Below are 19065 nucleotides of genomic sequence, written 5' to 3' on the forward strand. Positions count from 1 at the left end.
TTTTACATGATATTCCAAAAATATCTTTCATTAGAATGTAACAACTTGATAACTTGCTTCAAGTTTCCTTTTTAGCTGGTGTCACCTTGGCCATGCAGATTGTTGATTAATATTAACCAATAACCAAATGGCTATTTAGGAATTGTATTAGTCTTTTGTTGTACAGGGTTTGGACAATGAAACTGAAATACTGACCAATATAGTGTTGGAGGTTTCATGCCTATATATGTGCGGCCTGGTGGCCGATCTTCATTGATTTTACATTCCATCAGTAAGACCCGAGTGTGAAGGTTGAATTAGCTGAGCAATAGCCTAGCTGTACATAAAATATTGCAATCCACACAGCATAATGGATGACATATCAGAGCTCAAAAGAGGACAAATTGTTGGTGCACATTTCACTGGCTCATCTGTAACCAGGACAGCAAGTCTCTGTGGTGTATCAAGACTTCTAGAGCTAATGTATCCAGAATAATGTCGGCATACCACCACGTAGGACGAACCACAGTAACTGTCGACGCAAGAGAAAGCTGTCTGTCTAGGTACTAACCCAGGTTGTATCCAAAAAACATAAAACCACAGCTGCCCAACTCACTACAGAATTAAATGCGCATGCACCTCGACTCTCCTGTTTCCACCAAAACTGTTCATCGGGAGCCCCACAGAGTCAATATTAATGGTTGGGATGCTTAAGCAAAACCTTTGGTCTCTCATGCCAATGCCAAATGTTTCAATGGTGCCAACAGTGCAAATCTTGGGCTGTGGACAATGTGAAACATGTATTGTTCTCTGATGAGTCCACCTTCACTGTCTTTCCATCCATGGGAGTTCCGGTGTGGAGAAGCCCCAAAGAGCCTTAACACCCGACTGTTGCTGTCCAGAGGGAAGCACGGGGTGGATCAGTGATGGTTTGGGCAGCTATATCATGGCATTTCTCTTCTGTGCTTGATTGGCGTGTCCCTGCCAAGGACTAACAAACCATTCTGGAGGACCTAATTCATGTGCACCTAATGGTCAAACATTGTACCCTAAAGGGGGTGCCATGTATCAGCATGATAATGCACCAATACACACAGAAAGACTTGTGACAGAATGGTTTGATGGTTATGAAAGTGAAGTTGAACATCTCCCATGGCCTGCACAGTCACCAGATTTAAATATTTTTGAGCCACTTTGAGGTTTTTTGGAGGAGCAAATCAGAAAATGTTTCTCTCCACCAGCATCACATAGTGACCTGGCCACTTTTATTCAAAAGGAATGGATCAAAAGGAAGGACAATTCCCAAGACAAATTTATGCTGTATTGGCCGCAAAAGGAGGCCCTACACCAGACTAATAAATTATTGTGGTCTAAAACCAGGTGTTTCAGTTTCATTCTCCAACCCCTGTAGTTATTGCTTTATTTTGAAAGTAAAATGTGTTGGGAATGGCGTCTCATGTTTAATGTAGGTAAATACATAGCAGCAAGGGCATAGCCGGCAAAGATGTGGGCGAATTTAATTCAGTTATTAAAATGTTGATAAGTTACTAGCATATAAGCCCAGAAAATGTATTCCACGGCTTATGGAAAACTGCATGTGAAGATGCTTCAAGTCTGTGTCTGTTTAAAAGATAGAAAATGATTTTGTGTGCACCGCCTGAAACATACTTTATTGAGCCATTATTATCTTGGGGAAATGCTTTTGCTGTCAGTTGTGCATGACTAATTTTGACATCAATTGCTACTGTGCCTGACGGAGAATGCTTAGAAATTTCTGCGCTGAGCAGTGTCAATTCTGACCTTTCAATAACACATTGATTTGCAGTTACTGTAAATGGAGAATCACCAAAGCACCACAGAAAGTAGACAATAATTGCAAACAAGTAATTAGAGTTGATGTGACTCAGAGCCTGGTAGAAAAGCCTGTATTCAACTTTTTACTGCCACTCATCTTTTAACAGACGGCTACTCCAGGCAGCAAAAAAAGCCAATCAGACGGGTCACTTCCTGTGGGTGGGGTCAGATAGCTGGGGCTCGAAAATATCGCCAGTGCTTCACCAGGAGGAAATGGCCGAGGGAGCTGTCACCATCCTACCCAAACGACAGTCCATCAGAGGCAAGTGACAGATTAAATCCTCCACTTGTCAGTGGTTGCTCTCATCCATTAGAGAGCAGTTCTGAACCAGAGCGTGTGCTTAATGTTTTATGACAACACATTAGCTACTTGTGATGCATTTAGTAATCATAACAAGTTATGATGCATGCATTGTGTTAAAGGAATAGTTCACTCAAAAACAAAAATTCCTTCAAATATGCAACTTACTTTCTTCAGTGGAACACAAAAAGAGGACTTTGAAATATCCTCATCTAGTGGAGCGGCTAAGTGCTTATGTTTGGCAGAATCGTTCAGTTTATGATACAAGCGTGAAAATTGGCATGAGCAGTCTCCATGGGTCACTTGACAAGAAAATTGTCCGAGCCACTTGAAATTTCAAGATGGCGGCCATTTTTCAAGATGGCCGACACCTTAGTGGAGCAGTTAAGTGATATAGTGGTTTATTTGGTGATACAAGCATGACAATTGGCATGAGCAGTCTCTGTGGGTCACTTGACAATAAGCCACCTACAGCTACTTGATATTTCAAGATGGCGGCCATTTTTCAAGATGGCCACCACCTTAGTGGAGCAATTAGGCTTAAGAAATCATTTAGTTGGTGATACAAGCATGAAAATTGCCATGAGCCTAATTGCTCCACTAAGGTGGTGGCCATCTTGAAAAATGGCCTCCATCTTGAAATTTCAAGTAGCTGTGGGTGGCTTATTGTCTAGTGACCATCAGAGACTGCTGATGCCAATTTTCATGCTTGTATCACCAAATAAACCACTATATCACTTAACTGCTCCACTAAGGTGTCGGCCATATTGAAAAATGAAAAATCTTGAAATTTCAAGTGGCTCAGACAATTTTATTGTCAAGTGACCCATGGAGACTGCTCATGCCAATGTTCACGCTTGTATCATAAACTGAACGATTATATCACTTAGCCGCTCCATTAATCCAGCACTTTTCCATACAAAAAAAGTACCAGCAAGCTCTGAAAGAGCACTATAGAAGTGGCCAATCGACTTGTATGCTTTTATTCCAAGTCTTAAAGCCATTTAATGGTTTTGTGATATCAACGGACCAAATTCACTGAAAAGCCTCCATTTAAATATGATGCATTCTGATTAATTGTTAATGACATCATCAAGTATCTTGTGTGTAGGACTGAACAATATGGCAAAAAATAATAATAATAATAATTTCAGAACAACACAATACCACATCATTTTATATTGATATTTATCACAATATTCTTTAACAAGGAAGGAAATGCATGTACACGTAACTTTTTGTTTACACGCAAGTAAACTCCACAGAGTAAGTTAACTTTTAATATGGGGCCCATGAAACCCATAAACCATCCATTTCCCCCCAAATTCTGTTTATTTATTTATTTTTTATCTGTTATATGCTTCAAAACTAATTTATCATAAAAATTGTCTAATGACATGAATTCATAAAATTGTAACAGTTTAATCAAACTTTTAATCAAATGAAAATATACCAATTATTTTTCAACAAAATAACTGCTGTGGTAACTGCAGTATAAACTGCATGACGATTGTTCAAAAAATGCCCCCTATGTGTTCCACAGAAAAATAGCAACTTATTTGGAATGACTTGAGGACGAGTAAATGATGATATAATTTTTGGGTGAACTTTTCATAGAAAAATAGAACATTCTCGGTGAGACAAAAATTACATGCAACATGCAAATGTTCCGTCAAATCATATTACTCTCTGAAGTTCATTGGCTGAGAGCTTTGACTCTGACAGAGCGCATTAAAGTGACACAGATCTCATCGATCTACCCTCAGGCTTTGATCGCTACTTCACCAGCCGCACGCTCGAGAACAACCGGAGGAATATCTGGTTTGCAGAGTTCTGGGAGAACAATTTCAACTGCAAGCTCAGCCGCCATGCCTTGAAGAAGGGATCTGGCATTAAGAAATGCACAAGTAAGTATCTCTCCCTCTCCCTCTGGCAATACTCCATTTCACAGAGCTCCATAAAAGAGAGAAAGTGAGAAAAGGGAGAAGCCAAATCTATCGTGAAAGACTAGGCCTGCTTTTCTCAGATCGCCTGAAATGGGCCTTTGTTTACACCAGAGTCTGATTAGTCATACCACAGCAAAGCTGTTCTACGTCTGATGTTTTCTGATGCACAGCAGCAGCATCCCTACGCTAAGCACACAGAACCAATGCAATCCAGCCAATTGGAAAAGAGATGATGATCTTTAATTGATTCGAGCCTTCTCTCGGGGGAAGAGCCGCCCTTGGCAGCCCCGTCAGTTATAAGTTCAGCCCTGGTCAGAGCCCGTCCGTTTGGCTGTGAAGAAAGGTTGACTCCTAGCAACACATTTCAGGCTTCATCCAATCAGTGCAGGTTGCGATCTTACGAGGAGGGGTTTCCGCCGGCAGACCTTTTCGAGGGTGGCTACGGTAGCGCATCTAATTCTCAGCTTGTAGCCTACCGAGCATTACAGCGCTTACTGCACTGCACCAGTAAGCAGTAAGATATTAACCTCTCGGTTCAGTATCGGTGCGGTGACCTCCTAGAGACGGCGGAAGCCAAATTATATGCGACTGTGGCAAAGGGGCTCACTGTAACATCTCAGCGCGCTAAATGTCACCGTGCATAATCCTTGTCAGTGGGCTCACTTGTAATGGCTGGCCTTTAGCGTGCTGCAAGAAGTATCTGGCCTGAAACAAAATCCATCGCTCCGCCACAACATAATAAATCACTTTTTCTTTAGGCTAATTGCTACACCCACAAGAAAATTCATCATTGTTACCTTACATTCTTGAATAGCCATTGGTGATTAAATGCTGTGCTTCTATTCACTTGATCAAAAAACATGGTATGTTGTTTTCTGTGTGCGAGAATGAGATGCAAAACATGCCACTGAGCACAGCTTTTTCTTTCTTCTGTGGTAGTTTTGTGTTTGAATATATTTCTTGCATGCTTTTGCAACACCCAATGGTTCACATCTAAAAAAAAAAACGAGGCGTGTGAGTGTTTTGCACATTCTAAATGCTGAAATCAGGCTTGATTATTCATGTAAAGAACATGGCAGTTGCCATGCACATTGTAGCAGATTTATAATGCCACGTGGGAAATGAAAATGGTGTTAAGACTGTTTGCACAGCTTTATTACTGTAGTTCAAGAAAACAACTTCATGTTGAAAGACAATGCAGCCTTAACTGGGTCGCATCCTCTAACAGCTTTGTCTCAAAGGGAGGATGTAATATTTGTCTGAAAGCACGGATTCAGAACCGGAGGCCACTACGGCTGTGGCTGGATAAACCTTTATCGTTCGCGTGGAGTCTCGAGTTAGCATAGCGACGGTCTCCAGGGTCTGGGTGTTTTCAGCGCTGTAATAGCTGCTGATGGAGATTAACAGTCTAGATCTGCATGTATTTTCCATTAAGATTTAGCTAGCATGGTTCCTAGCATGTCATGCATTCAGGACCTGTACTTTCTGTTAAAATTCTGAGTTTGATTTGCATAGTGTTATAAGCACAGTGAGTTGTTGTTTTTTTAGTCATCTAGACAGACTACAGTGTAGCCTCAAATATAGCCTCAGAGGGACAATGCTAATGCATGAGTCAACAGGCACCCACAGATTTGCCTGAATTCCAGCTGACATTTTAGATAATGACTAATGTGATGGAGGATCTGTGAAACATATTTGGGGTATGAATCAAAGCTGATTCTATGACAACACTGTCTTTCATTCATTTTAATAGCTGTGAGCTGGATTTTACATACACTATGCAAGGTATTATTTGCAGTATTTATCTATTTATTTATTTATTTATTTGATCTTGAAACTGTTTTCAGATTAAAGACCTATGAAACCGCATTTAGCTTATACCAATAATCAAGCAGCACTATACTATATATGCCATTTTTATGTTCTTTAAAGATGTCTCTTATGCTCACCATTTGTTTGATCAAAAAACAGTAATATTGTGTTTAATATTAATATTATAACAGTTAAAAGGAATTGTCAGTGTCACATGATCCTTCAGAAATCCTTCTAATGTACATGTTCCATACTGTACATTCCTGTATAATGTTGTGATGATTAAAATCACTAATTGTACTGTTTTATTTTTGATTAGTCAAAATAGTATAATGTTGACAATTTAGATGATTGCCATAGCCTGAAAATAATTATTGCCTTTTTGTATGGGACACAATTTAAATATGGGTGCATCTCTAACTATAATATTTTTGTAAGCATATATTAAGTATTTAATGCATATTATATTTATCACTAACTGTTTTTGGTGATTATTATTATTATTTGAATTCACCTTTTTTTTTTTTTTTTTTGGTAAACATTGCAGATGTAATGATGGTCACAGAGATGCAGCTTCAATTTAACCAAGCTGAGTGCTCACAAACCTGGCTCACTCACAGATAATTTCAAGTCATTTCAAGTTCACTTTGATTCGGACGTGCCTGAACATAGTGTTGACCAAATGATTGAGTTGTTTACTCTGTAATTAGTCAGGCCTGTTCCATCAGTTTGACTCATTGATGTGGATTTGTGCACTGACGGTGTAATCAACCAATCACATCAATGTTTGCCAGTATATTGCCGTTCCCTCCACACATTCGCTGTTGGAGCTTAGTGAGAACACATCGAGCTCAAGGGAAGTCCCCCGCTGAAACTTAATCCACTGATGTCACTGTTGGAGAGTGCTATACTTTAGAAAAACTAGTGATAAAGAAGTCATTTGATGTCATATTTCTTATTTAAAGTGTTCCTTTTTTTGTAGAAAGGTTAATGGTTGAAGCAAAACACAAATGGCACAAATATATTTTCACCTTGAGGCATAAGCCTGATTTTTGGCCTTTATTGACGTGCTGTCAGCTTGTTCAATGGCCCTAATTCATGAAACACGTGCAAGACCAATTTCTGTGTAAATCATTCGGAAAACTGTTGCTACATAAATTGTTCGGTTCATGTTTCACGAATGAGTCCCAATGTGCGCTGCCTATCTGACTGTGGTATAATTTTGACATCAAGATCTGACCCCACAATCAAATGACTTTATTGGTTTATTGATTTAAAAAGCTTAAAATGTCATTTTTAGGAGTCAGTAAGATTTTTTTTTAAATACTTTCATTAAGAAAGGACAAATTAAATTGATCAAAACTGACAGTGAAGACATTTACCATATTCTATTTTTTTTAAAATGCTGTTCTTTTGAACTTTCTATTTGTCAAATAATCCTTAAAAATTGTGGTTTCCACAAAAATTAAAGCAGCACAACTGTTTTTAACATTGATGATAATAAGAAATGTTTATTTGCAGCAAATCAGCATATTAGAATTATCTCTGAAGGATCATGTGACACTGAAGACCAGAGCATTACTTCTTTCGAAACCATTAAAACGATCTTACCAACCCCACATTTTTGCATGGTAGTGTCTGTTAGATTTAGTACAAAAGCACATGTATGCATCATGTTGAATTTAATTTAGATAATGCATTCGATAGCAAGTTAATGAGTACAATGTATAGCATTGCTGTTTTATCAGAGAGAATGCAATGCTTGAATATAAAGACTGTGTTGACCCCCACGCTTATCGAAGATCCAGCAGCCAGAGATAGAAGAGTGCTCTACATCAATGCTGCGATTTTCCAGCCCTCACAAAAGCCCTCTGGTTACTGTCGGATTAAAAGGCTGGATATCTCAGCGTTCAGCTCTCTCTGCCTCTCCTCCTCTCTACCTCCTTCCCATTCTCTATCTCTCGCTCTCTGTCTTTCTCTGTTTGTAGCACTCGGCTCTGCTTTTATCAGGGTTGAACATACAGGAAATTCTCCATGCAGGGAGCAGCTTGTGATTATGGATTGCACATGTTGAGATGGATCTCTGTGATATCAGAGGATGGGAGGACAAACTTTAGCTTGTTGACATCTGTTTGCTGCTGTAGTTACATGATTTCACTGCTCTCTTGAGTAGTGGTGACGTGCAGCCTGACTTTTGAGTCCATTTTGTAGCTTATACTCAGTGTTTTCGGTGGGGTAGTGACCCAAAAATGGTCAAATAATCATGTATTGATAGGATTGGAAAATAAATAAGCCTAGAAACTTATAAAAGACCAATGCATTTTTTAAAGAACATTTTATTTTTACAATTTGGGTTCCATTTTGATGCTCCACTTGGGTCCTAAAGCAGAACTGGTTGAGAACCTCTAATCTAGTTGCTACAGGCTACTAAGAAGCTTAATCAAACTGCATAGCACCATTCTTATTCTTGCCAATTTTCTGTGTGTAATATGCATCAGATAGTCAGTCAGTAATTATCTACATGTGCATTCTCTGAAGCTGAGTAACATCGGACTGACTGATGCTGATAAATATATATTAGCCTGGGTATTGATTGTACACAAAATGCCTCATTTAACTAGTTTCAAAAGGTATAAACATTGGAGGGAAATGTTGCTGCTGGCAAAAAGATTTAATTTGATCCATGTTTTTTTTTTTTTTTTTTTTTGCCAAATGACCAGAAAAAGCAGTTCCAGTGTAAGCATCTCAATTAATTGTTACAGAATATATGGTGTAGTGGCCCAAATATTTCCTACAAAATGGGCCTCAGAAAGTACCATTTCTAGTTTTTATAAATGTATGTATAGAGTTAAGCACTCAAATCAGATGCAGTCATCCAGGAATTATAAAATGTAAAAATTTAAAAATAAGCTATAAAATGGAAAGATTGGTAATGGATGCACTGCATTTAGAATTTTCACATGACATTCCATGAGAAGTTTTCTTGGCCCATAATTCTACTTGGGCTTGTTCTAAATTGCATAAATTGCATTCTCAGTTCAAAAAATGAACCAAACAATTATTTAAAATAAACATCAATGTATAATGCACACTTGAAATGGAGTTGTTAGTTCTGGAGTCGAATGGACCATTGGTCTGCGGAAACATCTTTTGTCAGCTGTCTGGATCAGTTTGATCATTGGTATTCGTGGATGTAAGCATGATGTCGCTGTAAATATGCACACAGATCTGCTGTATTGTGCAGCCCTGTGCCACTTAATTTCAAACACTTAAGCAGTGTTTAAGAAAATGTTGAGCAAATTCTTTCATCGGTCCTCTGCACAGCACTTACTGTGCAACAATACTTGTCTTAATCAGAGTCTTTGTTTTACTTTCAGCAAAATTATCTAAACATTATTAACACTATAAATGAAGTTAAATATGGTACTACCACCTGTCTGGATCGCAGTATGTATATGTAAATTGTATGCAGATGAGGCTCTGCATAATAAGCTTTTGTAAGCTTGCATGCACAATTTTCTGCTAATTTAGATTAGCAGGTCCAAGAGTTTGTGAGATTGGTTTTATGAATCTGAAAAACATATATTTGTGTGCAAAATTTGCCATTATAACACCACCTGTCCTGTAGAGGAAGCACAAAAACCTATCACAGAAACTTAAAAATGTGTTACCCAAGTGAATCTCCTGCAGTTAACTACTAGTGAAGAATATATAACTTTTTTCCACCACACTGAGATGTATAGTGTTGGCAGGAAGCGAAACTAAGAAGAGTGGTCACTCCACAAACATTTGCACATTAATTGCTTTTTGAGCAAAGCAATATACAGCAAAGCTAATTTTGTATATACCCGTGAACACAACCTCAGCACAAGCTCTATCATTATTTGCATCTCTCCTTCCTTGCAACTTACACTCAATGGGGATTGTAAGGCAAGTTTGGCCCTGTTTACATCTGGTATTAAGATGCGTTTTGGTCGATCGGATCACAAGTAGACGAGGGAGAGACATATCCGTTTACACCTGTATTTAATCCATCTCTTTTCTCCACTTTCAACCACTTCTGTCCTGATTTCTTCAAGTGGTGGGTAAATGTATAGGTTTTTTCAGATCTTTCGATCTAATGGGCAAAATAAGCCTGGAGATAACAGAAAAACGGATGGAGAACAGCAGCTTTCGTTTCTGCTCTGTCAGCCGAAAGGCCGAAATGTCAAGTGCATGTTAGAAATCAGGAATGGTGAGAGAACATTGTGCTTGGTACATTTTTCATCTTCAAACCAAACTTGGGTCTTCAGCCGACAAAGTTTAAATCCCGTCTGGCTGCGTGCTTCCCATAATTTTTATGCATTAAGTCAGTAGGCTTCTGTGGCTGTTCAAACACATTCGATCACATGAGCGTTTACACTACGAAAGCAATCCGGTCTAATGCGTTTTTGACTGGAAAGTGGTCGAAAGTGGACAAGCTCAAAATGTTTTAGACCCCATTTACATCTGTATTTAGCTTCATCTTCTTGTGATCCGATCGACCAAAACGCTTCTTAATACCAGGTGCAAACAAGACCTTTAGAGTTTATTGTGAAAAGTGGTATATAAAGGAATGATTTTTAATTAAATTGAAAATGTTTTCATGCTATGCATCTAACATTAATAGTAGGTAGAAGTAAAATTCATATTCAAATGTATATCAAAATGAATAAAAGCCTCAAAAGCCGTTTTTGCTGTCGTATAAAAACTGATATTGAGAATTGTGAAACCATTATATATATATTGTTACTGTGAAGTAAAATTAAAGCTGCAGTCCTTAACTCTTTGGGTTAAAAATGATCCAAAATACATTTTTGAGCAGGTACATAACCAGCCAGTGTTCAAAACTATCTGCTTGCCTTAGCTCGATTCAAAACGGTAAGCTTGTAATAATGTTTTTAATTCCAGTGGTACTGGTGGATTTCCACAGGAAATTCGAGCATGTCTTTGCGCCAGTCACGTCTGTACACATAAAGAAGGAGTCTCGGCTAGTAGGCTATACTGTGTGTGAGGATGTTGGAGGTGGAGATTTATAGCTGATCACAGCACTTGATATAATTAAACTTATCAATTTGATGGCGAATCCAGAAAGGTTCAAACAGCAATCACCAGTGACAACTGTAGATTCACCCGTAGTAAAATGAAAAAGACTTCGGACTTCGGAGTGGCTACAGAAAAAAAGAGACTGCAACCGGGCTCATGCGAAAACAAGGATAAAATCTGAAGGGCATTAAATGTAGTCACGCAATGCTGATGTTGTTAACATTAACAATTTGAGAACAAAGTATAATTTGCACGGTTTGACGTGATATGATAAGTGATCGTTAGATTTAATTAGCGCAATTTACCTCAATGCTTTTTTCCCCTTAGTTGGTCAGAACAAAAGTGGCTGTTACTTACTTGTTCAGATTGGTCATACTTATGTTGGTCATACTTCCAAAAAGTGGAATTTGTGATTCTGAATGACAGAATCCACACCGGTGCGATGACTGACAGCCACACATTCTCCTCAAAACATTGGATTCATCCGTGCTGTGCCGTGCCGAGGCACAACCCACGTAAAGTTGATAATTCCGCGAATAACTGCAATTGCAGATTTCAAACAGAGATGGTGACAGAGGAAAAACTATGGACTGCAGCTTTAAGATTTTGGGTCATATCGCCCATCCATATTCTTTGCTAGATAGCAGAAAAGGTTCCCACAGTTTTACATACAGTATGAATTTTAATAGTGTTCACCTCAAGTAATAGATACAATTACATTGTAACCTGGTCAGAAATTAGTATATAAATGGCTGCTATTTTGCATAAGTTTATTTGTAATTGCCAGCAAGAAAGAAAGATAGATAGAAAGAAAGAATGATAGAGTGGGCAGAGATGAGGTTAGGAATTAAAAGTCAATAGGCCTATGCAGTTTCTTCATTCACTGTGACCTATACATTTTGTTAATGTAAATGGAATGTACATGGGTTTGGTCATGGGGGACTAGATCTGCTACACTGCTGCAGTGCAAGTACGGCTTGCTTCTGCTAAGTACTCGGAACATAAACTGAATGGAAACATGCTGCTGCTATACTATAGGGAAGACCCCCCTGTAGCAGATCTAGGCAGGCGGTGCTGGGAAGGCGGAGGGCTAGAATAAGAATATGTGTCGTGGTTATAAAGGGAAGTAGTGCGTGAAATCAATTGACTGTGGAAGTTACAATAAAACAACCAATCAGAATGTGAATAAAGTTTCATGGCTGAACTATTCATTTGTACTAAAGCCAGCGTAAATAATTGCAATGTTTAGTCAATTATTTAATTTTGGAAATACTGTATAAATAATTTTATATTACATTTTTTTTTTTTCTCATACAACATAAATGGGTCTTAATATATGGAAAATGTAGAGCTGCTTTTATATTTTGGGGTTCCTTGCAAGGTTATCATCATATTCAGGGAAATGTTTGAAAACCCCTGGATTGAGTAAAGTATTGTTGAGGTTTTAGGGAATTGCTTGCAATGAAATTAAGTGGAGACCAAAAATTTGTTGCATCAGCTTATTTTTAAGAAATAAATGTATGGTTCCCACTATAGGGCTATTTCTAAAACAATGATGAGACACAAGACACCCGTGTTTGTATTCAAAAAGTGTTAAGGGATGTCTCCCAGGGGCGATTCATTGGATTTGCCAAGCTTTAATAGAGAAATTTTAGATTCTTTGGTTCCCAACAAAACCTCCCTCAGGCGTGGTGGAGGAGACATCATATGTCTTAAAAGCTTTGCATGGGAGCGTTGATCAAAAAGACCCATCTTTCATCCAGAGGAGATGCCTGATAAATGCAGAGGTGATGCAGATTCCATCTATTATCACCATCCCACCTAAATGTTGTGTACGGATGAAAGAGGTGGGCTTGTAAATCCCTACAAAGAGCAATATATGAGTCATCAAAAATGTGCCCTTGAGTAGTAAGTGTAACGGTTGGCATACAAGCTAAAGAATGACTTACAATGTAAAGCAAACATTTAAACAGACTGTTGAAGAAAAGTTTTTTTCTACGTATATGTAAATGTACTATTAATATTTAAATTGTCTGGACCTAAGACAAAAAGCCTGAAGCCTCTCAACAAAATATTACCTGAATTATTTTTGAAAGGGCAGAAATAATTACCCTTCTTTGATTGCTGGAGGGATTTTTGAGGTCCGAGATCCAAAACTAATGTATGCAACATCTAAAGCAGTCGTCCTGTCCTTTGAATCAATTATAGCAGCTATCTCCATGCTGAATATTTCAATTCATTCGTCGGAAGTTAATGGATTGCTTTTATACAGTAAGTGCATTCAGAGACTGGCACTCCTTGAGTAACGCGCACACTACAACCATTTCTATAGACCGCTCACATTGTGTCAGAATCAAAAGCACTTTGTATCAAGATTTTTTTTTTTACCATTGTTGAGGTTAAGGCTACAGCAGAGTTTCCACAAAACCCTTTGAGAAAAAATTCACTCGTCCGAAACCACAAACAAGAGACTTAAGTGAGACAAAAGACTCAGGAGGTTTTTCTGGCAAATGGGGAGAGTCAGAGCCATTATTCCCAGTGAGAGCATGAGCCCTCAGAGCAGGACATCTAGTGGCTTTAAAGCCCTGGAGCAGCGAGAGGTACGGAAGGTTATGAGCGTGCTACTCTGTCACAGCCACCATCTCTGCCACCTTTCAGCCCCCGACAAACTCTCTGAGATGCCTCCCTTAATTGCAAAGGATTCCTCAAACGGCGGCCGGCTCTATAGCCATCGTGGATGTGTTTAGAATCTAGGATGAGGAGTTTGTGCTCGGATTTGTAGGATTTTGTTTAAAGCATTTTGTTTCGCTTTGCTTTGTTTATTTTTGATTTTTTTTGTTATGATGCCAATCAATTGAATCATTTGTATCAATATTCTGTGAGAAAATGCCCCAAATTAAGATAAAATCAGTGTTTTATTCATTTTGAATTATTTAAAATTATTTTTATGTATGTATTTATTTAATCTCTATGAATTATTTTGAATTGGGATCAAAATGCATTAAGTATGCAGTGAATTTAATTGAATTAATCAGATATATCATTATTTGGTGAAAAAAAGCCCCATATGAAGATAAAATCTAAATATTCTATTAATTTTAAATTGTATGTATTAATTATATTATATTATTTTATTAGTAATTATAATTTTATTTATTGATTAATTAAATAAATTGTATTTTATTTTCTGCTATTTTAATGTTCTAATATAAGTTCTACGTTTTATTTTTTATTTTTGTTTCAGTGTTGTCACAGTACTTAGTGTTTGAATTATTTTATAAAAATAATTGAAATAAAACAATGTTTTTCATCAAATCAGTGAATGTTAACAAGTTGTACAGTAGCTTATGTGAATGTTCTCAGATGATGAGTTAACTTGTAACTTGTGGCATTTGAAGGATTTTGTGTGCACACAAACGGCATGAATGGGTGTGTTCGTCTGCCAGAGAGAGTGCTAATGCGTTTGTGTGTGTTTGCGTACGAAGAGCATTAAGAAGTGTGTGGGCTAGCCATCCTCCCCCAGTGTGAAAGATTTACAATGGATTTTTTCCACGGCGGAAGTCGAACATTCCCCAACCCCCCACCCCCCAAATGGTTATGCTTGTGGTGAACAATTACACAAGCAAAACCTGCCTCTTTAATTTAGGGTTTTCAAGATGCAAAAGGACTGTCGAGGATGTTAAATTGCCTTTGGCTTTCTGTTTAAGGCAAAGCTGAAGTGCTGGTGATTAGAAACCATAGAAGAATAGGACAGACATTTCTTTACTAACAGCAGCTTCTAGAAAAAAAGGAAAAAAAAAACACTCTGGCTTTGTTTAGATAAGAAAAGGTTTGCAAATGTAGGAAGAGAAGGGATATGGATGGGTTTGTCTTGGGCGAACATGCAAAGAGTATTGAGTAAAAGAGGAAACCAGCCTTTTGAAATTTCAAACAACAGTAAAATACTGCACTAAGTGGCATTAACCTGAAAGGAATCCTATTGTATGGAGTAATGATTGTTCTTTCAGTTTTTGCAGTTATTTGAAATACTGTAAAAGTACTGTAAACGCTGGCATTAACTCAAAATGACAATGGCACAGGCTTTATTCTAAAGAGTGTACCCTGCAATCTGCCAACCTGACATCTGACAGCTATCTCTCCGGTTTGTTCTGGCAGGGTCATAATTGAAACAGCTCCTTTGCAATTAAGACCTTACAAAAAAAACAAAAAAAAAAACATGCTGAGCAACTCCAGCTCTAATGAATATACAGCTGTCTGGCATGATTATATGAGCGCTGAGAGATAATTAATCTTGCTTGCTGTCTCTCTGTCTATTATTCCACCCTCGTGTGTTACCAGACCTCTTTCATTTATTCGTGGCATGAAGAGCAAGATACGGGACTTGGATAACTGAACATGTGAAATGACAACTCGTGGCATATTGTATATTTGATTATTTTCTTCCCCTTTCTATTTAAATGCTATTTAACAAGCCCTGTAGAAATTATTTCAAATACAACCTTTTACACATACAACTGTACAGTACTGTAAGAAGCCAACTGGTTGCCCCTCCTTTTTATTTTTTAAGTATGCAGATTAATTAATTGAATTCATATATGTGACCCTGGACCACAAAACCAGTCACATGGGTCAATATTTTTTGAATAAATAAGCTTTCCATTTATGTATGGTTTGTAGGATAGAACAATATTTGGCCGAGATACAACTATTTGAAAATCTGGAATCTGAGGGTGCAAAAAAATCGAAACATTGAGAAAATGGCCTTTAAAGTTGTCCATTTATGTTCGCGATTGTGCTGCATTCACTCACAAAAATAAATGTTTTCTATATTTACAGTAGGAAATTTACAAAATATCTTCATAGAACATGATCTTTACTTAATACCCACTGATTTTTGGCATAATAAAATCAATTTTGCAGTACAATCAACTTTGATGTTTAAGTAATTTCAACTTAAATTACATTAAAATGACTTAAATGAGTTGAAACTTGTATAAGTTATATAAAAAAGTTGAAAATTGCTCAACTTGGTGAGTTAAAGCCATGTAAAAAACATATGTTGTCATAACTTATTGATCATATAATTTTTCACAGTGTGGTGAGAAAAAGAATTTTGTATTTTCTAATTTTATAAAATTTTATTTTAAATTATTTGTTTATTCATTCTATTTTATGTTCTGCAATCATTTATCTAGTAATATTTGTACTGTAAGCATTTTATGCATTGCTTTTAATTGGTAATATGTACGATTTTTTTTTAATATTTTTATATATACTGTATACAGTATATACGCCTTTCAGTGAATCACATAAGTAATATTCATGACCCAAGCTGTGCCTGAATATAAATTTTTATATTATATCATAACTGTCACAACATTTTAGGCCTTTTATGAAACATCATAACATTTTATGAAACATTTATGACAAAAATGCTAGAATGATGCATATTCTAATGGTATCTCAAATTAGTGTATCCATAGCAACTAGGCATTTACAATTGTCATACTTGTGAAGAGAGCTTGATGAGATTTATAATAATGTGCCTTTTTCAGATCATTCTTACATCCCTGTAATGGTTTTATAGAAGTCTTACTACAATTCCATATGTGTCCATCATCTATATGATAGGATGATAGAACACTGAGCTGCTACCTTAATGGAAATGTGCGCTACTTTTTGGCAGAATTACATCCTACTGTCTGTGTTTCAGAACCAGGTTTTGTCATTGATCAAGAAATTGCTTACTGTTTGTTCTTAACCATCTGCATTCATTTATGTAGGAGCATTCACTTTTAATGTAAATTTTCATTTTTTCTTCTTTCTTTTTTTTACTTTCATGCAACTGAAACGAAACATTTCCTGAATGCATTCTTGTTGGCAAGCTGATTAATTTGATGTGTAAAGATTTACCCTTGATAAAACTGTAACTCCACAGTGTACACAATGCTTGTTAAAGAAGCAATGCGCTCTAAATTGTTATATTTTGAGTTGTCTTTTTCAGTTGGTAAATATTACAAGTATGTTCCTCTTGTCCTCAAAAGCTCTTTGCTTAAAACTTCAGTTAATTTGTTAAAATTTCATAAAATAAGACACATTTGTGTTTGGCTCAGAACTAAAATGCAATCTTGAGGATTTTAACAGTTTAAATAGTTTTATTGCATCACATTAGAACTACTATTATTGTATTTTGGTAAAATAAGGAAATATTATTTTATGTCATACAGAAAACATTTATTATTTTATGTATTTTACTATTTATTTTATTTTTTATTCAATTCAGAGATACACCCTAAGTCTTGCCTCAAGCTCATAGCTGGTTTAACGGTGAGATGGTGTGGCAAGTAACTCAGTATAGAAAGCATCAAGCTGTGCAACATCAGCCGCTTCCAGTGCTCTCCTAGACTAGAGTAAGTGTGACAATTCAGTCAAAATCTAATGACACTTCAGTTGATGTTCATGCAAACGTTTTCTTTCATCTGTCAGATCAAGAGCGGATCGGAAAAGACTCGTCCTATGAGCAAGAAGGAAAGGTGATGTTCGTGATTGACGCAGTGTACGCAATGGCGCACGCCCTCCACAACATGCACAAAGACCTGTGCCCTGGCAAGGTGGGACTCTGCTCCAAAATGGACCCTGTTGATGGAACCCTCCTGCTAAAGTACATCCGCGCTGTCAAGATTTCAGGTAAACTGTTTACCTTCTGCATTACCGCTCTTCTGTTTGTCCTTCCACAGACCTACCAGCACAGAGCAAACATCTGTTTATGGGTGCTTAAGAAAAGGGATTTTTGCATAATTATCCCTCTGATGGTGAATTAAAGTTTCTTCATCGCAGCACAACAATTTTAAAACGACTCTCTCACAGGAGACGTTTTTGAAAGCTGTCCAAAATCCTTTTTCTAAAGCCCCACCCTGGTTATAAATTGTCAACAATTGGTTTTACAAAGATTAGCTGCTGTAACGGATTAGAGTTGTGAGAAACAACAGAAGCCCTGAGGAAGGACCGACTGCTCCCCAGAAAAGTATTTTGATATGTGCTTAGCGTACCCAAGCCAAGGTTCCTCCAGAGCCATGTATGTGTTAATTAAAGCAGTTTGCAGTGGGCTCACAACACCCTTTGGACATGTTCTTCCTGGACTATCAATGGCAGTATGACTAATTAATTTACTGAGTATTCACAATTACTCAGAGGACCATGATGATGTGGCCTACAGTTCTGAAGTGTAACCGGCTAATAGAATGTGACTTTCGGGGGTAATTTAAAAAAAAATAAAAAATCAACTGGGTCAACTGTTATGCAAATTGATCTGTCACATGCTTCTCTGACCAAGTGCCCTTCAATCATTAGTGCATTTGATTGAATGATTCTCTACTGAGCTTTTTACTGAGTCAATAGTGTCTGCTTTTGAATAGGCCATAACGTTTTTCCAGCAGAAAACATGCAGATCTAATTGAATTAATGAAGTGCCTGACAATTACCGCGGTAGTTGGATGTTAGCTCAGAATATAAACACTTGATTGGGGAGTTCTTCGGGAACCAGTTAAGAACTAATGTTTTAATGAATTATTCTCAGTGGTCGAACGGAGCCGGTAATCGGTAACGGTAATTTTGTGCTGTTCACATTTATTCAGGTCTTGGTATGTTGTTTTCAAGGTCTGATCGCTTAAGCTTTGGTATCTAACTTATTATGTCCATTTTTACATAAAGCAAAGGTCTGACTGTCATGTTGAACCACCTGTCACACTTTGGTTGTTTCTATGTGAGTAATAGACCGTGCATCAAAAGTGATGGTTCTGTTTCATTCTTACTGACCGCCAGAGGCAGTGTAAACACTATGGATAATCGCTGCGCCAGCTAAGATAGGTCGAGTAAATATACCAACAAAGTCACGTTGCGTGACGTATGCTGAGCCCTGGAGGATTATAGGCTACAGTAGCTCAGCAATCTACCTCTTTCGCTTTCTCGCCTCTTTGAGATAGGTTCTATTCATTGTATTGGATTGGATATTTTCGCGCTGTCAAGTGCAGCTTATTAGAGCAGCGAGATTCGTCCTCACAAGCTGTGACAGCGCGCATCTACAAGATTTTGGATTACTTTACAACACTT

The 19065-nt window shown here is 37.5% G+C and overlaps 1 protein-coding gene across 3 annotated transcripts in view; it reads left to right on the forward strand.

The window, feature by feature from the left end:
* grm4 (glutamate receptor, metabotropic 4) overlaps positions 1 to 19065 on the forward strand; it is a 162332-nt gene that overhangs the window by 110199 nt on the left and 33068 nt on the right. For all 3 annotated transcript variants that reach the window (XM_079883137.1, XM_079883138.1, XM_079883136.1), the window contains exons 5-7: positions 1941 to 2095; positions 3901 to 4041; positions 17443 to 17643. In XM_079883137.1, the coding sequence (XP_079739263.1) occupies positions 1941 to 2095; positions 3901 to 4041; positions 17443 to 17643 (497 nt within the window). The remainder of the gene's footprint in view (positions 1 to 1940; positions 2096 to 3900; positions 4042 to 17442; positions 17644 to 19065) is intronic.

The sequence above is a fragment of the Squalius cephalus genome (assembly GCF_949319135.1).
Source record: "Squalius cephalus genome assembly, chromosome: 10".
Taxonomy (NCBI): domain Eukaryota; kingdom Metazoa; phylum Chordata; class Actinopteri; order Cypriniformes; family Leuciscidae; genus Squalius; species Squalius cephalus.